The sequence below is a fragment of the Balaenoptera borealis genome (assembly GCF_965194805.1).
Source record: "Balaenoptera borealis genome assembly, chromosome: 4".
NCBI lineage: Eukaryota > Metazoa > Chordata > Mammalia > Artiodactyla > Balaenopteridae > Balaenoptera > Balaenoptera borealis.
The window spans coordinates 48,533,407-48,556,847 of record NC_138861.1 but is presented as its reverse complement, the minus strand read 5'-3'; the positions used below and the strand labels follow the sequence as shown (position 1 = coordinate 48,556,847).

Genomic DNA, 23,441 nt, shown 5'->3' with positions numbered 1-23,441 from the left:
CCTAATCCACTTATTAAAATTCTGCCTCATGTCCTTGAAGTGTTCTTTATTTCTGGCAAGAAGAAACCTCTCCTCTCTTACAGCTCTGACTCATGCCTTCATAATACAACTGTTTCTCTGAAGTCTTAACATTCTGTTTATCAGTCAGACTAAATCTTTGCTCTTCTAGCCTGATCTGATTGCGCTTACATTTATTATGCTAGCAGCTTTCATATTATTTCTTTTTATTTTCCCCAATTGCCTAATGTGGGACTTTCACAGGAAAATTATTCAGCAAACATCTGAAAGGTGAAAGTATAATTGAATGAATTAATATTCAAATCTCACTGATGAGTCCTTGAAAACAGAGAGCCTAATCTATTACTTCTAGTTAGGGAAATAAATAACATAAAAATATTGCACATTTTGTGTGTGTGGGGGTCTATACACATATTCCAATATTGTTTACCTGGGAAATGTTTTAATATACATACACACACACACACATACATTTATTAGCCAAATAAGTAACATAAATAACCAATCTTGTTTTTATTCTTTGAATCAATACCTTTGACTTGTAACAGATACTCCTTAGGAACATTCAGAATATTGATCACTTTTATAATTGAAGGCAGAAACACTCTGTCTAAAGCAGATGGACTCTGTCTTCAGAATGGTGATAAAAGTTTACATTTAATACCTAACATGACCTCATCCCTTATTTGTTTTATTTTATGGGTTCATTCTGTTGTATTTTTTATTTGGTTCTGGCTGAAAATTAGACCTAATTGTCTATTTTAGGCTAAAAGTATCTTGGATACCTAAATAATATTAAGTTAGGCAATAACTAATTCATGAACTTTATGCTTGTTTATATAAACCAAATAAGGCTCTTCACACCATTGTCCAGCGATCTTTTTTTTTGGAATCTCGTTAATTAATTAGAAATACTGAACTACTACTACTATTGATTATAACTAAGTTTATAACTAAGTTTTGGTCAAAAAGAAACAACAGAATAGGGACGTGTATACTACAGGGAGCTAGCAAACTTGCACTAGTGCTTGATGTTTAAGGGACAAGGTTAATTGACTCCAGAGAGCAAATGGTTGTTATCGTTTTCTGAAATTAACGGAGTTTATTTCTAGAATATGAAGTATCACATTTTCATCATTTAAGCATTAATATATGTTGTGTAACAAAGTTACTATTTATAACATTAATACAATTTTAAATCCATGGGTAGTCATATGTTGGCAGATAATCTCTAGTTTTCAAAAAGCTTCAATATGCTTAAGAACTATATAGAGGTGAATTTGCAGATTTAGTTTAAACAAATATCTTTCTGAGTGTGTTGAACTCATTTACCACCACGTCACACACAGACCAGTGTAAACTATTAAATTACAGTTGATGTTAAGAAGTGTATTAATTTGCTGGAGCTGCCATAACAGGATCCCACAGATTGGGTGCCTTAAACAACATAAATTTATGTTCTCACAGTTCTGGAGGCTAGAAGTCTGAGATCAAGATGTCAGCAGCATTGATTTCTTCTGAGACCTCTCTCCTTGGCTTTGTAGGTGGAGCTATTCCTCTTTCTTCACATGGTCTTCCCTCTGTGCGCACACACATCTGTATCCAAATTCCCTCTTCTTATAAGGATATCAGTCATATTGGATTAGGCCACCCTAAAGACCTCATTTTAACTTACCTTTTTAAAAACCTATCTCCAAATATGGTTAAATTCTGAGGTACTAGGAGTTAGGGTTTCAACATATTTATTTGGAGGAAAGGGAGGAGCAACACATTTCAGCCCATAACAAGACGTGTGTGTATGTGTGTGTGTTTTCACATGCTCTGATTATTAAGTAAATGAAGTAATTTTATTAAGATGACAGTTAAGTGGTATATTTATTGGTTTTATTTAGGAGATATTTGTGAATGATCAGCTTACTTAAAAAAAAAAACCCAAGTAGAAATAAGAAAAAGTAAATTTTAGTTCTGATGCCAACATTCACTCAATGTATTTAGCTAGCATTTATCAAGTACTTAAGGCATTTTGCTGGCCAGTGATACTAGCTGATAATGTTGAGCAAGTCATGAACTATTATTCCTCATCTGCAAAACAATGATTAGAAATCTCTTTGCTTACCTCATGAGATTGTTCCACAAATAAAATAAGAAACGGAAGTCCTTTGAGAATGTGCCAGCCAAGTCCTTATTAATGGGATTTAAAAGAATAAATCCTGTTTCTTCGTGTTGCTCTTTTACCCTAGAACTTACATGAATGTTTTACACATTATAAGTAGAAATGCCAACCACTTATTAGTGGGAAATTCTTAACATATTGAGCATTATCAAATTCAGGAAGTCAGCTGTCATATAACAGAAAGACATGAAGTCTGACAACCTAAGTTTAAGGTTCACCTCTTGCCTGTACTAGCTGAGTAAACCTGCTCAAATCATTTAACCTCTTGAGATCTATTTATGCATTTGTAACTGAAATATATCAATACTTATTTTACAGGGAACCATTTATAAGGAATAAATGTGATAACATAATCATTTGGTAAACTATAACTCACTATCAACATATAAGATAATGGTATATTATTTAAAATATGATTTTAAAGTGACTGAGCAATCTGTTAGTGAGCTTTATTTAAATTAGAACAAGCAGTCTCAATACCCAAGCATGTTATGTTTATTTTATCTTAAAATTGTACATTTCCAATAGATGTGCTACACAAAAGATGGAGCATGGTATCTTCACCAGAAAGGGAGATCACCCTGGTTAACCTGAAAAAAGATACAAAGTATGGCTTAGGTAAGTCACTGAGATTCTTAAAGGTCTGTGAAATTCAAAGAGAAAAAGTCAGTTGCATAGCATTGGCATTGAGGCCCCAGCCCACTTCTGCCTACCTGCATCCCCTTTACCCAACCTGCCCAGTCAGGAAATGTCAAAGATGAAATGCTTACAAGCAATATTTCCACCAAATTTAAGTCCCATCTCACATGTGTTACCTATTAAATCATATTTGATATGAGACTCTACACTTCTATTTGTCACGCAGGCTAACCATTAGTCCTTGAAAGCACCAGTATCATGAAGATCCTTTTATTTTTATTTCTATTTATTTTTTATTGAGATATAGTTGATTTATAATATCATGTAAGTTTCAGGTGTACAACATAGTGATTCACAATTTTTAAAGGTTATACTCCATTTATAGTTATTATAAAATATTGGCTATATTCCTGTGCTATATAATATATTCTTGTAGCTTATTTATTTTATACATAGTAGTTTGTACCTCTTAATCCCCTACCCCTATCTTGCCCCTCCCCATGAAGATCTTTTTAAAATGTGATATTTCACAGGATTTCAAATTATTGGTGGAGAAAAGATGGGAAGACTGGATCTAGGTATATTTATTAGTTCAATCACCCCTGGAGGACCAGCTGACTTGGATGGATGCTTAAAGCCAGGTATTTATTTTTAGGTAATTTAGGTAATTTCCTAAGTACTTAACTGACAGGCATGAATTTGCACAGATGGCAAAAGTAGAACTTGGGCAAAACAAAAATAATGAGGGGCAGGTAACATTTCTAAGATTTAGCATGAATTTCTCTTTGATATAGAAAATATTGGATTGTCTGTTTTTACAGGAGACCGTTTGATATCTGTGAATAGTGTGAGTCTGGAGGGGGTCAGCCACCATGCTGCAATTGAAATTTTGCAAAATGCACCTGAAGACGTGACACTTGTTATCTCTCAGCCAAAAGAAAAGATATCCAAAGGTAATGTTCTGAATGTCTCTTAGCTGTGTGTTCTGTTTCATTTTCCACAAAAATTTCAATACCTTGAACAATAAATTAGATTTAAACTTATTTCCTTTCTGGAAATTTAATATGTGTAGTTCTGATTGCTTTAATTTTATGCATCAGTATAACTTTTTCATTCATCACTTCTAAGATTTTCTGTCTTATTCCTCTTTAGTAATACATGCATAAAAATGGATTTGTTGTGCAAAATCAGTATCACTTAATTAAATTCTGAGTACTCGGTGTGTTCCATCACTTCTTAGGCCAAATCAGAAGTAAAATTCTTAATCATTGCCTAATTAATATAGTTATATAGCAGTTACCTATGAAGTCCTGTCGTGAACCCAATTATAAAAGGAAAAGGATACCAACACACCAGAAATGTAGAAGCAAGACCATGTCATTTTGTCTCATAATCCCTGCCATTAGCATGCTGTGACAAAAAAGGCACTTGACAAAGATCAGATGACTTGAGTTCAAGCCATACCTGAGCCACTTATTAGCTGTATGACTTAAGTCCTCTTGAGCTATGGTTGTTTTTCTTTCTTTAAAGCGGATACAGTGACCTGGCCCTGCCTTGTCTGTCTTGCACAGAGTGGTCACGAGGATCAAGTGGTGGGGCAGTGTTAGAAAGCAGCACACACACAGCACATGCAGTGAGCAGTGGGAAGGGCTCAGAGTTCAGGGGCAGATTCTGTCTCACTGCTTAACACTGTATACTTCTTACTGACTTTTAGGAATTCTTTGTATATTATTTAAGTTTTCCTTGATTTCGCTTGCCATGTAAGACTTTTCATTTCTAATAAACTTGCATCTGTAATTCTTTTACGCATGTCACCGGTGGATTGTGTCTTAGGAAAGCTTTCCTAAGTGGCTTTTTGAAAGAACTATGTATGTAAGGAATTTGGAGTTGCCTTCCTTGATAATTACTTGGAGTCCAAAAAATGCAGTCTGATAGGACGATATAAAACAAGTAAATATATAACCATTAAATAAGGATCAAGGATTTTTGGAGACTCAAGTTATCTCTAGTTAGGGAATTGAGAAAGTCTTCACAGGGGAGACTCACTAGAAATAGGTCTTGGAGAATGGAAATGAGGAGTTGAGGCAAAGAGGGTCCACGTTTCTATAGAAGCTGCAGAAAGAAAGACCCAAAGAGGAAGCAAAGGAAACAGAAAGCATTTGCTACATTTGTTGAGTCCTTGTCATGGTTCCAAGCCCTGGCTCAGGTGTCGTACATGTGTTATCCTGTGTAAAATCCTCCCAACAATCACCAGGGAACATTGTGCATGTATGTAAGCACAAACGTGTCACTAACCTGTTATCCTCATTGATGAATTTTGACTTTTCAGTGCCTTCTACTCCTGTGCACATTGGCATTGGCATGAAAAACTACATGAAGAAAGCTTCCTACATGCAAGACAGTGCTGTAAATTCTTCTGAGGATCACTGCTGGCCACGTGGCACCCCAAGGCACATCTCAGATAGCTCATTTGGGCTGTCTGGGGGCCTGCGGGAGGGAAGCCTGAGTTCTCAAGATTCCAGGACTGAGAGTGCCAGCTTGTCCCAGAGCCAGGTCAATGGTTTCTTTGTCAGCCATGTAGGTGACCGAAGCAGGCAGGAATCACAGCACGGCAGCCCTTCCCCATCTGTGATATCCAAAGCCATTGAGAAAAAGGGGACTTCTACTGACAGTAACCAAAGCAAAGCTAAAAAAGCAGGCATTTATGATGCAACAGATTACTCTGACCGTGGAGATTCAGACATGGATGAAGCCACTTTTTCCAGCAGTCAGGATCATCAAACGCCAAAAAAGGCATTGTTTAATTTGAATCTTTGTTTTTTTCACTTAACAAAGCAAACAACAGCAAATATATTACGGAGCAGAATAATCTACTGTAAACTGAGTACATTGTTCTGGAAAGGAGAAATAGTTTATATATTATGCTACTAACTGCTACTGCATTTGATGCTAACTTGCAGAGAAATTAGCAGCTTTGACTACTAACTCCAAAATGGCTGTCATTCTGGGAACTTGCTACATGATTACACAAAGGAATGAATAATCAGATTATGATTGTTTTCTATAAATTGTTTATCTATTGATATTTATATTAATAAGAGAATTTAATATCTGAAAAAATTGTTCCTAAATAGTTCATATAATGGACAGTTGACTTTACTATTGATAGCCTAAATTATTCTGAAGTTCTGAATGTATGATAATAAGAGCAACAATATAGAAAATTGTTCATTTCCTAGAAATTTTAGAAATGATATAAATTTATACTCATATTCACAAGCGGGTTCAGAAAAGAACCTTAAGCCCTTTGTTCACTGAAAAACATTCCTCTTAATGTCTCTAACATTCCTCATAAGAGAGTTATGTCCTTATCAGCTGGGCTTAGCTGTTGTGTCTGTTTATAGTGGATTTGTAAACATTAGCAAAGTAAACATGATGCCTACTCATCTTAAAGGCCCAAGTTAAAAGCTACTGCTTGATATGTATTGTTTTTTAAATGAAATGGAAATACTTTCTAAATTTGAGTGTATAAAAAGCATTGGATAAGGATTATATAAAAGCCAGGTTTGAAGTGGGTTCTGGGCTTCCCTCTGCCATATCTGTTTGACCTGAAGAAAGCCCTTTAATCTCTAGACCTCAATTTCCTCAACCATAAACTATGAAGGCATTGGATTAGATGATCCCTAAGATCTCTTCCAAACTTCATGATCTTCAGATCTACTCTGTCCCTTAATATCTTACTTTTTCTTAATTTTTAAAAAAAAACACATATTGATCTTCCATTAATAATTCAGTTTGACTCTAACAAGAAATCCTTTTGTTTTTCTTTGTTAAGGAATCTTCCTCCTCAATGAATACATCCAACAAAATGAATTTTAAAACTTTTCCTTCATCACCTCCTAAACCTGGAGATATCTTTGAGGTTGAACTGGCTAAAAATGAAAACAGCTTGGGGATAAGTGTCACGGTACTGTTTGACAAGGTTTTCAAATGTTTTCTCTTCTCCATTTCCAGCAGCCTATTGTATGTCAATTTATTAATTGAATTACTTTGCTTCAAAAGGGAAACTTGTCAAATATTTCCAAAATTAAAAATTTAATTATATCTTAAGACTTCTTTTAAAAAACTTGAGTGTGCTACTCACTTTTTCCTGTGGTTTAAAAGAAATAGACAAATGCTGTTTTCCCCCATAGATCTCATACTTGCTTAATCTGAATACCAGACTTGAAAAATATAAAATTAATAAGTATGTTTTGTATACATTTGACATCTTCTGCATTAGCATGGAATAATACATTTTAACCTACATTATAAATAATTAAAGTCTAATAAATATTTATATGGCCTTTCACTTCATAATACATCTTAACATGTAATTATGATTAGTATCTTAATATTAGAAGTTCCCAAGAATATATGTAGTACTTTTAAAGTAGTTAAAATATGAGCATAGGCTATTTAATGAAATTACTTTAGAATTCTATTAATGAATACACTGTACCCTAAGTGTAACATTATCATTTATGGCATTTGAAGGATATTGTTAGTTATGAAAAGCCATTTAGAAGTAAGGTAGAAATAGCACGCTTAACATATAGAGATCAAAAAGAAAACCCACTTTTCTTTCAGTTTTAATAATACTGTAACCCTTTCCCCCTTGTTTGTAACTTCTTTGGAATTTTATTATCTTCCTAGTGTGAAGGGAAATAAAAGCTAAATATCCACAAGAGATGGAGAATCTACTCATTAGATCTCATCTACACTGTAACAAAACTTCTATACCAACACCTTTTAAAATGAAAAGAAAATTTTCCCTTGATTCATGAGATTTGCTTTCAGATTAGCAAATATGATCTGAAGTATATTATTCTATATGCTGTTTTTTCTAACAGTTATATTCTCACAGTAATTTTGCATGGATGGATTTTTGCTTGCTGCTTGTGGGTAATGCATGGTATAGACTTATAAAAGGAAGAGCAACTCCTCATACAGTCAAGATCTGGCATGTTGTTATTTTCTGAATAAAGAATTTTTCTAGGGCTTCCCTGGTGGCGCAGTGGTTGAGAATCCGTCTGCCAATGCAGGGGACACGGGTTCGAGTCCTGGTCTGGGAAGATCCCACATGCCGCGGAGCAGCTAGGCCCGTGAGCCACAATTACTGAGCCTGCGCGTCTGGAGCCTGTGCTCCGCAACAGGAGAGGCCCGCGCACCGCGATGAAGAGTGGGCCCTGCTTGCCACAACTAGAGAAAGCCCTCGCACAGAAACGAAGACCCAACACAGCCATAAATAAATAAATAAATAATTTTTTTTAAAAAAAGGAAAAGGAGAGGCAATATATCACTGGAGAGACTTCTTTAAATTACCTCTAAAAAAAAAAAAAAAGAATTTTTCTAAAAAAGTAACTGCTTTAACATTTGGAAAACCTACTAGAAATATACTTGGGTATTGAAGTAATTGCACGTGCTGATGGAATGCTGTTGCTTTGGCCGATGCATTGAATGCTTTCTATGTCTCAGATTTGAAAGATAGAGTGGGAAATTTTTCATATTACAAAATGCTATTTTGTTTGTCTTTTTCGGCTTAGGGAGGTGTGAATACCAGTGTCAGACATGGTGGCATTTATGTGAAAGCTGTTATTCCCAAGGGAGCAGCGGAGTCCGATGGCAGAATTCACAAAGGTAGAGTGTTTGTGTGTACGGGAATTACATATAGGATTATCACTTCAACAAATAAAGAAGAAATTGGAAAGTTGATACAGACGTTCAAATTATTCATAATATGAAATAAGAACGTATCAATTATTTTAAGACTACGGCATTAAAAAACTCCTTGATATAATTCCAAAAAAAAATTTTTTTTTGGAGTATAATTGCTTTACAATGTTGTGTTAGTTTCTGCTGTAGAACAAAGTGAATCAGCTACATGTATACATATATCCCCTCCCTCTTGAGCCTCGCTCCCACCACCAACCCCCACCCCCACCCGTATCCCACCCCTCTAGGTCATCACAGAGCACCAAGCTGAGCTCCCTGTGCTATACGGAGCTATAGCAGCAGCTTCGCACTAGCCATCTGTTTTACACATGGTAGTGTATATATGTCAGTGCTACTCTCTCAATTCGTCCCACCCTCCCCTCCCCGCGCTGTGTCCACAAGTCCGTTCTCTACCTCTGTGTCTCTTTTCCTGCCCTGCAAATAGGTTCATCAGTACCATTTTTCTAGATTCCATATATATGTGTTAATATATGATATTTGTTTTTCTCTTTCTGATTTACTTCACTCTGTATGACAGACTGACTCTAGGTTCATCCAAATCACTACAAATGACCCAGTTTTGTTCCTTTTTATGGCTGAGTAATATTCGATGGATATATGTACCACGTCTTCTTTATCCATTCATCCGTCGATGGACATTTAGCTTGCTTCCATGTCCTGGCTATTGTAAATAGTGCTGCAGTGAAAATTGGGGTACATGTATCTTTTTGAATTATGTTTTTCTCAGGGTATATGCCCAGTAGTGGGATTGCTGGGTCATATAGTAGTTCTATTTTTAGTTTTTGTTTTTTGTTGGGTTTTTTTTTTTAACATCTTTATAGGAGTATAATTGCTTTACAGTAGTGTGTTAGTTTTTGCTGTATAACAAAGTGAATCAGCTATACGTATACATATATCCCCATATCCCCTTCCTCTTGCATCTCCCTCCCACTCTCCCTATCCCACCCCTCTAGATGGTCACAAAGCACCGAGCTGATCTCCCTGTGCTATGCAGCTGCTTCCCACTAGCCATCTGTTTTACATTTGGTAGTGTATATGTGTCCATGCTGCTCTCTCACTTCATCCCAGCTTGCCCTTCCCCCTCCCCGTGTCCTCAAGTCCATTCTCTACGTCTGCGTCTTTATTCCTGTCCTGCCCCTAGGTTCTTCAGAACCTTTTTTTTTTTTTTTAGATTCCATATATAGGTCCATCACCTCACTACTAATAACTCAATTTTGTTTCTTTTTATAGCTGAGTAATATTCCACTGTATATATGTGCCACATCTTCTTTACTCATTCATCTGTTGATGGACACTTAGGTTGCTTCCATGTCCTGGCTATTGTAAATAGAGCTGCAGTGAACATTGTGGTACATGACTTTTTGCATTATGGTTTTCTCAGGGTATATGCCCAGTAGTGGGATTGCTGGGTCGTATGGTAGTTCTATTTTTGTTTTTTAAGGAATCTCCTTACTGTTCTCCAAAGCAGCTCTACCAATGACATTCCCACCAACAGTGCAATAGGGTTCCCTTTTCTCCACACCCTCTCCAGCATTTATTGCTTGTAGATTTTTTGTTGATGGCTATTCTGACCATTGTAAGGTGATACCTCATTGTGGTTTTGATTTTCATTTCTCTAATAATTAATGATGTTGAGCGTCTTTTCATGTGTTTGTTGGCAATCTGTGTGTCTTCTTTAGAGAAATGTCTGTTTAGGTCTTCTGCCCATTTTTGGATTGGGTTGTTTGTTTTTTTGATGTTGAGCTGCATGAGCTGCTTGTATATTTTGGAGATTAATCCTTTGTCAGTTGCTTTGTTTGAAAATATTTTCTCCCATTCTGAGGGTTGTCTTTTGGTCTTGTTTATGGTTTCCTCTGCTGTGCAAAAGCTTTTAAGTTTAATTAGGTCCCATTTATTTATTTTTGTTTTTAATTTCATTACTCTAGGAGGTGGGCCAAAAACTCTTATTTTAAGCTTATTCTCTCGTATCAGAAAATATCTCGACAGTGTTTTAGTTCATGTTTTGTATTGATACTTTCTAAGAAGCAAATTGCCAGAGATTGCGAAACGGATAGTGCCCTTGCAAAAACACTGACATCTGCATTTCTAATAAGAACTAACTAGGTTAGTTCCCTCCAGTCTCTCTACATTTGTAGTTCAGTTTATCTTTTTTCCCTAATTTAAACTGATTTTATAATATATACAATATCCTGTTCTAAAATGATTAGCCATAGAATTGAGAAAGGAATTAAGAACGTGTTAAAGAAACTCTGTGACACAGTTTTGTCCAGAATTTGTCTGTCTTTCCTCAAGCAAATTAGTACAAAACGAGACCATAAGGTATTAAAGAACATGTAGAATCTTTATTTTATGATTGCTTCTTTCAACATTACTGCCTAATTTGTAGGTGATCGTGTCCTAGCTGTCAATGGAGTTAGTCTGGAAGGAGCTACTCATAAGCAAGCTGTGGAGACACTGAGAAATACAGGACAGGTAATAGATCATTATACCAACCTTTTCTAGATACCATAGAACATAATAATGTGTGAATAATACTAATTTCACTGAGATCTCCAAATTTATTAGTCAAGAAACAAAGCCTGATTCGTGTAAACATGCTTGTATTTTTCCTTCCAAACTGGGAAGCAAGTATTATGATGAGGATTTTTATTTAGGAAGCTGGCTTTCTCTATCACATTTAGCCCTTATATTACCAGAGATCTGACAGGAGGAAGGAGGCAGATTGCATTAAAAATTTTTTCATAAACAGCTACAAATATCTAGTGATTTTCACTTCTAGTTATTTCAGCCCAGAGGCGAAATTCACATTGGTCTAATACATTTTGAGTCAGGGAGTTTACCAAATTATTTATAAAGGTCTTTATATTATTAGGTTAGTGGTGATTTTATTTTAATACCTGAATTTTCTATAAGATGTTTGTATTATTTTTATAATAGAATTTTTTTCTTTCTAATAGTTTATCTTTTTATACAGTTTTCAAAACCTTGATTTTGAAATTTTCAGTCCCTTGCTTTTTCCCTTGCTTTTTCCCTCTATTTTTCCCTCTATTTTTCTCTCCCTCTACTTGTATTTTGGTAGACCAGGTAGTTACTTTAAATGATTTTATACCATCAACTATACAAAGTCCTGAAAACTTACCTACTTTCTTATAAAACTTTCTTCTTAGTTAATGAAGTACTGTTCTATTTGTCCAGGTGGTTCATCTGTTGTTAGAAAAGGGACAGTCTCCAGCATCCAAAGAACATGTCCCTGTAACCCCACAGTGTACCCTCTCAGATCCAGATGCCCAAGGTCAAGCCCCAGAAAAAATGATGAAGAAAATGACTCACGTCAAAGACTACAGCTTTGTTACTGAAGGTCAGACCTTGGGAGACTGTCACCTCACATTAAACTTATTCCTGGATTATTTAAAATTTGATTTTTACATGTTGGATCACAATTCATACCTGGGTCTCTTTATTTATTCTTGTCAAGTGTAAATAATAATCTGATGCAGCACTATACTAAATTAAAAAAAAAAAAAGACATGTTTGTAGCTGTTGAAGTCTGAAAGGCTTTGGATAATGAAATCATGCACAAAACAAATTATGGTCATTTAATAGTGCCTTAAATAGTTGTAAAATTCAAAATAAAATTTGTATAGGAAAAAGATAAATATAAATAATTGCTGAGAATGGTTTCAAACCCATGTGAAACCTTGACTCTTAAACATTTTTTATATTTTTGTTTAATTGTATGGACTTATGAAGCTAAGCCTGGGCAGAAATTCACTAACAGTTCCCAGATACTGGTTTTTCTTACAAACTTTGCTAGCCTTTGGACATACCACTAATTGGAAGTAAAATAAGGAAATTAAGACTGATGTGGCAGTGAGTTTTTCATAAGGCTAAATGTGTTCATAATACGGAAGTGCCCTCTGAGTCCATCTATCTTCCTTTTGAGGTTATAAACGTCCTTTATAAATGGTGGTGGTGGTATATAGTCATTGTTTTGTCTTTATTTTAAATTTTTCTTTGATTATATAAATGTTAGCAACTCTGAATTAGTCTCCAAAATAAAAAGAAAATATTAGCCCAACCTATATTATTTTTCCTGATTATGAAAATAAAATTAGTGTATCCACTTAATCTCACTGCCTTATGTTCTTTATTTCTTCCATTACTCTTTCTCTAAATATGTTTTTCATGCTTTCCGGGTTATTGTTCTTTTAATTTCTTTTGTTGATGAGAATTTTATCACAACGCTTTGCAGTTTACTGGATTAAATTGTACCTCACCTAAATATTAGAAGGTCACCTCACTTGCCCTTAACCCTTCTCTATCATTTGTTTTGCTCTTCTTACCATCTCTTTCCCACTGTATACCTGAATTTCTCTTATTCTTCTCCTTTCTTGTTTTTTTCCCTCTTTTTCTCTGTCATTGTACAGTTCTATAAAACATATGGAATTAAAACATAATTTCATTTTCAGAACCCTTATTTCAGAACCCACTTTTCTGTTCAAACAGCATATTAGTTCATGCAGCTTAAGTTTTCTTAATAATAGAGAGTGTGAAATAGGATTTAAATATAGAATAAGCATACAATAATTGCATATAAAGCTGTAAATATGGTGGAAATGGGCTTTTTAAAATGTATCTAAAAGTACATATGTTTATATGTTCATATGTATACACAGCCTGTTAAGAATACTTTCTTTATATTTTTTTTTCTCCAGAGAATACATTTGAGGTGAAATTGTTTAAAAATAGCTCAGGCCTAGGGTTCAGTTTTTCTCGAGAAGATAATCTTATACCCGAGCAAATGAACGTCAGCATAGTAAGGGTTAAAAAGCTCTTTCCGGGACAGCCAGCAGCAGAAAGTGGACAAATTGATGTGGGAGATGTTATCTTGAAAGTGAATGGAGCCTCTTTGAAAGGACTGTCTCAGCAGGTGAGCCCCCAGCATGTGGAGTGCAGCATTTTTGATGAGTTGGATTGGCTTTTCAGAATGATTTCATAATGCTGGTTTAACTGTATCTTCATTTCTCACTCATGGTACCCACAGGAAGTCATATCCGCTCTCAGGGGAACATCTCCAGAAGTATCCTTGCTTCTCTGTAGACCACCACCTGGTGTGCTACCAGAAATTGACCCTGCTCCTTTGGTGAGACTTAGGAAAAGTAATTTCTGTATTTACAGAGTATCAATTGAATGATTAATTCAGTTGTAGTGGTTTCATCATAGTTTGATCTCCTGGGTTTCATCCTAGTTACTTCTTTAGCTAGGAGTATTATCTTGTGTGGGTCACATAATCTCTTGAGTGTAATCTATGTTTGTAATATAAAGTAATTTAGTTCACTTTCTCTTCTCTCCCTTCCAATTCGAAGGTTCTAGGATTCTAGGATTTTAGGAATTTATTTTACAAACATAAATAGAAAAAAACAAAACAATGGTTACAAAAACCTTTTGTCCATTTCTTCATTGAACCAAATTTGGAAATGTAATCCTCATTCTGAGCTAGTTTAGATGAAAATGAGAATTATTTAAGATTTTTTGCCTTAAATTTTAATACTAGAAATCACATAGTAGGCAATATATTTGTCCATTTCCTTTCTTATGTTAAGGAATAGCTAAAGGATCCAAAATCTATTTTGATGGTTATTTATACATTGCATACTGATAGGTGGGAATCCATACATAGATGAATAATAATCTAATTGAAAGACAGCCTCTGGCCTGTCTACTTAAAATAGTGTTCCGTTACCAGTGAACATGATCCCTGTGTATGAAAGGCAGGAGTGTCTGGCCCCAGAAACTTTAACCCTTATATCCGGGAGAAGGAGGGAGTATTATAAGGACATTAACGGGAAAGTAACATTTCTGTAAGGTGCATTATAAATAGCATTTTAAGAGACTACATTGATTTTGGGAACCAGATAGGAAGAACTGAGTGGAAATTTCTTGAGTATGTAAATTGATACAATCTTTCTGGAAAGCAATCTGGAAATATTTAACAAGGCCTTTAAAAACATCTTACGTGCTGAACATAGAAAATTCTATTTCTGTTACAGGAAATTACAAGGAAATAATGAGAAACTCAGGTGAAAATCTACATACAAAGAAGTTCTAGATTTCTATTTATAGTGAAAAGCTAGAAACAACTCTATCCAATAAAAGAATTCTGAAATAAATTAAAGCTATAGCCATCTGTAAGATTATTATACGGTTTATGCAGTTGTTTTCAAAGCATATTTAAGGGTCTCAGAAGATACTCATGGTAGAAACCTAAATTTTGAAAGCAGGATGCAAAGTATGATATTAATATATACTGTAACTCTAATTATGAATGAAAGTATAAGTTGTACAATATTAACAGTTGTTACTTTTATATATGATTTTTTCTCTAATGAGCATAAATTACTTTTGTTATCAAAAAAATGAATTGAATATTTTAATAGGAAGTGCTTATGTTTAACAAGTTCATTTTCAACCAAATGAAAATATAAGTTATCACACTCTGATCTCTTTAAATGTGTCCATTACAGACCCCACTGCACTCTCCAGCACAAGTACCTCCAAACAACAGTAAAGACCCTCTTCAGACAGCATGTGTGGAGCAAGGCACCAGCTCAGATGAAAATGAAATGTCTGACAAAAGCAAGAAACCACGCACGTCCCCATCCAGGAGAGACAGTTATAGTGACAGTAGTGGGAGTGGAGAAGATGACTTAGTGAAAGCTCCAGCAAAGATACCAAATATGAGCTGGAGTTCAGCTTTGCATCAGACTCTAAGCAACATGGTGTCACAGGCACAAAGTCAACACGACGCACTCAGGAGTCAAGAAAATACCATTTGTACCATGTTTTACTATCCTCAGAAAACACCTAATAAACCAGAACTTGAGGACAGGTATTGTCAATATTATGTGTAGCCCTCAAAGCAGCTGGTTGGTGTTAGAAACGAGAGCAACCACCTCCATTTCTCTAAGAATGAAATGTGTCTATCTGTGAACTTCACAATCGTGAGGCAGAAGGTGACTCTATTGGATATCTAGCTATTGTGTCTCACAGTTTTAGTTAGCACACTCTCTACCCATTTGACCTGAGCCTTGCTGCTCTTTTGAGCATATTTACTAGTAATTAAGAAAGTTTTTTGTATTTCACCATCATTCATATTACTTATCAGAAGGAGAACAGACCTATTTTGATAATGATGGGATAGAAGAGTAAGGAGTAGACATATAAAGGGAAGCGGTAGGGAGGAAGTGGGTAGAGAGTTTGCAAAAGGTAGGACATAAAAGAGTACTGAAGAGGGGGACAGAAGAAATGAGTGAAAGCATAGAGGAATACAAACGGAAAGACTACATCTATACCTATGAGAGTTATTCAGACATTTTATGGTTTAGCTACAACTTTGGGTATATTCAGGTCCAACTATCTATATGTTCAAGGTTTTTTTTGTTTTTTTCCTATTGTGTCATCCAAAATAACTACAAGAATAAGACTTACTCTTTTCTTATTTCTTCCTTTTTCTTATGTTGAAACACACATTAGGCTTCTGATAACATTAGCTTCAGCCTTGAATTAACAACTAGGAGTCAAAAGTATACTTATTTAACTTTTCTTACTGATTATGCAGCTTAAAGAGGTGGACAGAGAATAAGAATCAGTAATGTTAGCACAGAACAGATGTGAAATAAATTCATAGTCCAGAATCAGACAAAAAGTAGCTTAGGATCTCAATAAAAAGCAAACATAAATATTTGTTGAGCATTTTCTGTTTGTGGCACATACTTACTACATTGACATTGCAATGTGTTTGAAAATAGTCTTACTTTGTCTCTGTAGTAATCCTTCCCCTCGACCACCCGATGTAACTCCTGGGCAGAGTTGTCAATCTCAGTCAGAATCTGCTTCCACTAATTCAATGGATAAGTATCATATATGTCACACTTCTGAGCCAACTAGACAGGAAAGCTTGACGTCTTTGAAAAATGACTTGGAAAACCACCTTGAAGACTTTGAACTGGTGAGTTATTTCCTTTGTATGAAGAAAATTCCATATTTTCTCAAGTAAAATGTAGTCCTCCACAGTTTCCCTTTAGGGAAAAGGCTATCTTTTAGGTTAGCCTCATATCTATGTCCAGTAAATAGATAACATATCTGGCTGGTATGTTTCTCTGCTGAGAATTAGGGAAAAAGGCAAAAAGACCTGGGTACAAATCCTGACTCTACCACTGACTTGCTGCAATTTGGCAGGTGCCTATGGACAAATTACTTAATCCTTCTGAGTCTTAGTAGTTTTAGCTCTAAAATGAGACTAGTAACCTCATAGTATTGTGGTGAGGATTAAATGAAATAACATATGTAGAGCACCTAGCACAGTACCTGTTATTTTCCAAATTCTGATGAGTTACCTGTTTACTTTTTAATCAAGTTTGAATGTAGTTTTATTCTCCTCCACACTGTTTTATGGGTGCCTAAATGGAATCCTTTTCTTTACTAATAACCCTAGAACTTCTAAAGCTACAAATTCAGTTTGGAAGCCAAATTTCCAAGAATAATATCTTTAACACTGATTCGAAATCACCCTTTTTTTTTTTATTACCTAAGTAAATCACCTTTTTTTTTTATTACCTAAGTAATAAATATTTATTATAGGAAAATTAGAAAACAAAGATTAAAACCACCTATAATCCCACCACTCAAAAACCATAAACATTTTGGAGTTAATCTTTCCAGATACTTCATTTTCCTATAATTGCGTGTGTGTGTGTGTGTGTGTAGCATCTACGTCTTCAATTTCATTCTCAGCAACAGAGTGAAAATAATCTTTGAACGATTTCCTTAGAAGTCTGTCATCATGCCTGTAAGCTGTAAGCAACCTTGTGTCTCAATTGAAATCTTAAAAAAAAAAAAAAATTATACAACTAAATACATCAAGTTGTGATATTTAGTCACCCAGACTTCATGTTTTTACCCCCCAGAAAACTTTCTTTTGTTGCTCTTGGCATGGGTGTTTGTCCCTGTTTGTTCTGAAAATACAAGAATTGAAGCATGAGTAAGTTCTGTCTCAGCTATCTCTAGACAAGCACATAATGTTGAATTTAAACTCAACTCTTCCATGGGCAGGGAGGCATTTTCTAGAATTGGACAAACCTGGCTTCTTCACTTGGGCAAGTTAAGTAACCTTTTAAGGTTTAGTGTCCTCCTGTGTTAATCAATGGAAATAATATTTGTCTTTCTCTTTGCCTTTATAGCAAAATAGACAACCTAAAAGAATCACTGTTTTCTTCCCTTAGGAGATAGAACTCCACATTACCCTAATTAAGTCGGAAAAAGGAAGCCTGGGTTTTACAGTAACCAAAGGCAATCAGAGTATTGGTTGTTATGTTCATGATGTCATTCAGGATCCAGCCAAAAGTGACGGAAGGCTAAGACCTGGGGACCGGCTCATAAAGGTGAGACATTTAAGCAGACTCTATTTGTGCAAATGTGGCCAAAGAGCAAGCCAGGGCTGAAGAAGGAAAAGCAAGAAGGTTGAGTTAATATAATACTCTATTTCTCTGCTTGGTTTATATTTTCCTTCTCCACCTCTTAAAAGTAAAGGCCTTTATATAGTAATAATTTGGAAAATGCTTAATCTCAGTTAAGGCATTAAACAGGCTATCTTGGGTCTCAGGGAGAGAAAGTTTCTTAAATTGCTATAAGAATAAATTTTCTGTATTAGCAAAGTAATGACATTTGTTAGGTATTTTACATTATTATTTCATTTATAATTACTTGGTGGGGATTACCAATAAACTAGAGACCACTCTTTATTGTGAATCTCCTACTGGCTAAAATAAATTATATAAAAAGTTAGGGAAATTACTGTATTCTGTTGGCAACTTCTGTGTTCCAGTAATCGTAATCCTACTTTGCCCCATTCTCATTTTTATAGGTTAATGATACAGATGTTACAAAAATGACTCACACAGATGCAGTGAATCTACTCCGAGCTGCGCCCAAGACAGTCAGATTAGTTCTTGGCCGAGTTCTAGAATTACCCAGGATGCTAGTGCTGCCTCATTTGCTACCTGACATTACATTTACATGCAACAAAGAGGAGCTGGGTAATGCAAATTCACGCTTTGTGCAGTGTGATTTTTCTTGCCTAGATTAAAAGTAAGTACTGTTAAGACTAAGGAAACAAATATTTTTCTGTTCCCTGAAGGTTTTTCCTTATCTGGAGGTCACGACAGCCTTCATCAAGTGGTATATGTTAGTGATATCAATCCGAGGTCAGTTGCAGCCACTGAGGGTAATCTCCAGCTCTTAGACATCATCCACTATGTGAACGGAGTCAGCACACAAGGAATGACTTTGGAAGAAGCTAAGAGAGCATTAGACATGTCACTTCCTTCAGTGGTGCTGAAAGCAACAAGGTACTCTGCAATTATTCACGGATTTTGTTTGTGTGTGCACATGCATTTCAGGCCATTAAAAGATACTAGGTTTTCTTAAAGATATTCCTGAATTAGTAATTCACAGACTAAGTGAATGGGGGTTAGTAATTTATGTGTTTCCTTCATAGTAGTCAAATGTCTGTGTCAGTTTTCATGCCTCACACCTGCATCCCACACTATCCAGAGCAATCCTCAAACAGGTCTCACCAATCACCGTAGTAAAGCAAAGCCTGTGTGCTGATTGCCTTAGACCTAAATTAAGACCAGCCCTGATGAGGAAAAGGGATAAGAATATATTGACTCTCCCAGGCCAGTCCTGGCCGATTCCCAGAGCTGGGACATGGTCAGTCCTACCTGAACCTCATGTCTACAACCAATGGGAAATAGACTATCACATTCACTATACCTCATGACAATTTCACGTTATAAAAAATGCTAATAGCAACTTTTCTTTCACTTAATAATGGAAATAAATTGAAAAAAAATATGTATTAGTTTCTTTTTTTTTAATGTTTTTATTTATTTATTTGGCTGCGTCAGGTCTTCATTGCGGCACGTGGGATCTTTTTGTTGCGGCACTCGTTGAGGTGCTCATTGCGGTGCATGGGCTCTTTGTTGCGGTGCGCAGGCTTCTCTAGTTGTGGCATGCGGGTTTTCTCTTCTCTAGTTGTGGTGCAGGCTCCAGGGTGCGTGGGCTCTGTAGTTTGCAGCAGGTGGGCTCTCTAGTTGAGGTGTGCGAGCTCGGTAGTTGTGGCACAGGGGCTTAGTTGCTCCGCGGCATGTGGGATCTTAGTTCCCCAACCAGTGATTGAACCCGTGTCACCTGCACTGGAAGGTGGATTCTTTACCACTGGACCACCAGGGAAGTCCCTATGTATTAGTTTCTGACTACTGTTAAATTACTACAAATTCTTTGTGCTAAAATCAAGGTGTTGGCAGGCTCCCTTCCATAGGCTCCAGGAGAAAATCCATTTCTTTTTAGACATTGCCCATATTCCTTGGCTCATAGCCCTTTGCCATCTTTAAAGCCAGCAATCACAGCACTCTTTGCTTTGGTCGTCATATCTTTCTGACTCTGACATTCCTACCTCTCTGTTTAACTTATAAGGACCCCTGTGATTACACTGGGCCCAGCCAGATAATCCAGAATAATCTCCTCATCTCTAGATCCTTAATTTACTCACATCTGCAAAATTCCTTTTGCCATGCAAGGTAACATATTCAAAGGTTCTGGGGATTATAATGCAGACATCTTTGGGGGGCCATTACTCTACCTGCCACATATACATGAACCCAGGCTTTCTAGATTACAGTCTTACGTTACATAAGAGAAAACTTCACATTTGTATCTGCGATACATGGTGAGTTTTATATAGTATGTCTTCCAAAATATAGAAACTGTTAATTAAATCATTTGATCATAAACCCATTTTTCCTTCTGAACCTTTAAGTTAGATTGTACACTTTTTCCCTTGAACATAACCCCTGACGGGTTTTCCTCAATATTTCTAAAAATTAGATTGGCATACAGTTATTTTCATAGGTGTACCTGAATGTTAATTAGTGGAGGAGGAAAGTGTTCAAACAACCTGGAAAATGTCTTTATGAAAACATTTCTGCTAACCATGGATCTAGATGAATTTTTTGCCTCCAAATCACTAGAGCAGCCCTTACCCTAGGTCTAAAATCAGTTTCCTTTTCTCTTTCTACTTTGATCTTTGCTGAAGTCACTAAAGATACAGTAATAGCAGCCATAGTTACCTTACCCTTCATTCTTCCAGCTCTCTCTCCTCTGTTGTTTTATTTCTGCCCTCTTTTAAGTCCACAGGGGGGCTTCCCTGGTGGCGCAGTGGTTAAGAATCCGCCTGCCAATGCAGGGGACATGGGTTCAAGCCCTGGTCCAGGAAGATCCCACATGCCGCGGAACAACTGAGCCCGTGCGCCACAACTGCTGAGCCTATGTGCTGCAACTACTGAAGCCCACATGCCTAGAGCTTGTGCTCCACAACGAGAGAAGCCACCACAATGAGAAGCCCGCGCACCGCAAGGAAGAGTAGCCCCCACTCACCACAAATAGAGAAAAGACTGCGCACAGCAACAAAGACCTAACGCAGCCAAAAATAAAATAAATAAATTTATTTTAAAATTAAAGAAATAAATAAAGTCCACAGGGTAACAGTAATGGAGGGTTGTATTCTTGTGATAATTATCTGTCAAGAGCTGTAAAGTGTCTGTAATTTTATCCTATTTGCAAGCTAATAAACTAGCCAGTTATTGTTTTATGAATGCTGGTAGAAGATATGAAACTCCTGTATCAGAAACAAAAGACCTTATTACTAAAGGCACAGCAGGCAGCATGAGCATGGTATTGGTGTCGGTTCCCATGTCCTCCAAGTCCCATGGAGATGACATATGTGAGCCTCATGGGTTTCTGTACATGCAGTGGGTTATAGTACAGGAGAAGAGTACTGTAAGAAGAGCCAGGGGACCCATCACTTTATGGCAGCCTGTAAGAAAGCTTGCATTTTGTTTGGGGAGAGATTACATAATTCCTCAAGCTTGCTCACCGTGAACATAGCCTTGAGAACTGGCCCAGATAAAAAGTGGTTAGAGCCGTGCATCTCTGAGGTACCCAGCAAGAACATACAGGGATGCTTAGGACCCATGGCTGATTGCCTCTCCCAACACTGTATACCTTAGGCAACCTCCCTTTTCTTTGAAGTATTAGCAACAATAAAATCACATTCTAATCCTCTTCCAAGGTGCTGTCCCTTGACAGTTTTTCATGCTGGGTGGTACTATTCTTATAATGCTTTGAATATATGTATTTTGTCTAGATTTTCACTTTAAGTAATTCCAAAGAAAAACACGTATCAGGGGCTTTAGATAGGCAAAACTTAGTGATCTGTGACTTCTGAGTGTAGTTATCTTTGAACTCTCACCTGAGTGACAGTGAACTAAGTTATTAGATCATGAATATTACCAGTGTTTTAAATGAGAGGGGAAATATGGTGATGTATTGAACTGAAACCCAAGAAGATTATGTAAAGAAGTGATTCTTAATCTTTTTTCAGTCAAGAATGTCTCCCTCAAGCATGTATAGATGAACCCTAATAAAATTTTGTCTGTAGCTTCAGGAAGTACCTAGACCCCCTGAAGCCCATCTAAAATAAAACTCCTGAGGCTAAATAGTTAACAGATGGCTTGAAGGATATTTAAACAAACATCTTAAATGATTTGCAATTGCATTTTGTTTTGTTTTTTTAAACAACACAGAGATGGTCATCCAGTGGTTCCCAGTTCTAAGAGGTCTGCTGTTTCAGCTCCAAAGTCAGCCAAAGCCAATGGTAAGGATAAAGTCATTTTATGACAGCAAGTAGTTATAGAGAGGTAACAGTTTTTTTCCCCAAAAGCAAGTTTGGATACTATCACTAAAATGTTTTTATTGCCCCTCCAGACTGTTTTGCAGGATCTGAGTGAAAAAATTACACTTAAATAAAAGCATCTCTAATATTCTGTGCATAATAGGAAAGAGTAGAGCAGCATGGCATTTAAAGCCAGATAGAACTGAGTTTATAAGTCCTGTGTAACCTTAGCAAGTTACTTGATCTGTATCTAAGCCTCTATTTTCTACCAGTAAAATAAGAACATTAATAGTATCTACCTGTTAAGGTTATAATGAGACATAAATACAATAATATACTTACAATGATTGTCACATAATAATTTATTCAGACAGTTACTAAATTTCTTCTCTATGCCAGGCAGTGTTCTGGGCATTGTGAATATAGCAATGAGTAAACAAAGTATCTGTCTTATATTCTAGCATAGTAATAGAAATTGTAATCTTAATAGTTGTGGCAGCAAACATTAATTTAATGCTTTTTCTGGACTAAGTATTCTTCTAGGTGCTTAAATCCTCACAGCAACCCTGTGAGACTAGTATTACTATTATCCTCCTTTTATAGAAGGGGAAACCAAGGCACAGAAAAGTTTGATAACTTGCCCAAGCTACAGGGTTAATAAATAGTCAAGCCAGAATTTAAACCTAGGATGTCTGACTCCATGCTCTCATTTACATAATCAAGCTCAGTAAATGTAGCTTTTATTGATAATATTCATATAAGAATGTTAGGTACAGGGGAATGTGGTTGAACTTAAAGAGTATTTGAAATGTAAATCCAGTACGTCTTATGTAACTAAACTTTTAGGTTATCAGGCAGTAGTATCTAAATACCAAAATAGCTAAAAGAAATCTGCCAATTGCAGTTGTAGTTTGATTATCTTCGTTCTCTGTTGTTATCTGAATGCCTTAGGGGTCCTTCTTGCTGCTTTCTAATAGTTCTGGTTCACATTAGAGTCAAACTACCTCACAAAACAGTCAGGAGAGCATTTTTCTAGTGACCTCT

General features: G+C 36.1%; 1 protein-coding gene across 20 annotated transcripts in view; it reads left to right on the top strand.

The window, feature by feature from the left end:
- The window catches only part of PTPN13 (protein tyrosine phosphatase non-receptor type 13), a 247,308-nt gene that overhangs the window by 167,516 nt on the left and 56,351 nt on the right, over positions 1-23,441 (top strand). For 13 of the 20 annotated variants that reach the window (XR_014244298.1, XM_082391051.1, XM_082391057.1 and 10 more), the window contains 16 exons: positions 2,720-2,809; positions 3,364-3,471; positions 3,652-3,783; positions 5,160-5,623; positions 6,666-6,812; positions 8,416-8,509; positions 10,992-11,077; positions 11,801-11,963; positions 13,321-13,535; positions 13,650-13,748; positions 15,130-15,494; positions 16,433-16,613; positions 17,887-18,045; positions 18,528-18,699; positions 18,801-19,011; positions 22,309-22,379. Coding sequence is in view for 19 of the 20 variants with exons in the window: in XM_082391051.1 (XP_082247177.1) it covers positions 2,720-2,809; positions 3,364-3,471; positions 3,652-3,783; positions 5,160-5,623; positions 6,666-6,812; positions 8,416-8,509; positions 10,992-11,077; positions 11,801-11,963; positions 13,321-13,535; positions 13,650-13,748; positions 15,130-15,494; positions 16,433-16,613; positions 17,887-18,045; positions 18,528-18,699; positions 18,801-19,011; positions 22,309-22,379 (2,757 nt within the window). In the remaining variant the exon portion in view is untranslated. The remainder of the gene's footprint in view (positions 1-2,719; positions 2,810-3,363; positions 3,472-3,651; positions 3,784-5,159; positions 5,624-6,665; positions 6,813-8,415; positions 8,510-10,991; positions 11,078-11,800; positions 11,964-13,320; positions 13,536-13,649; positions 13,749-15,129; positions 15,495-16,432; positions 16,614-17,886; positions 18,046-18,527; positions 18,700-18,800; positions 19,012-22,308; positions 22,380-23,441) is intronic. The other 7 variants (XM_082391046.1, XM_082391053.1, XM_082391052.1 and 4 more) reach the window with 4 other exon arrangements.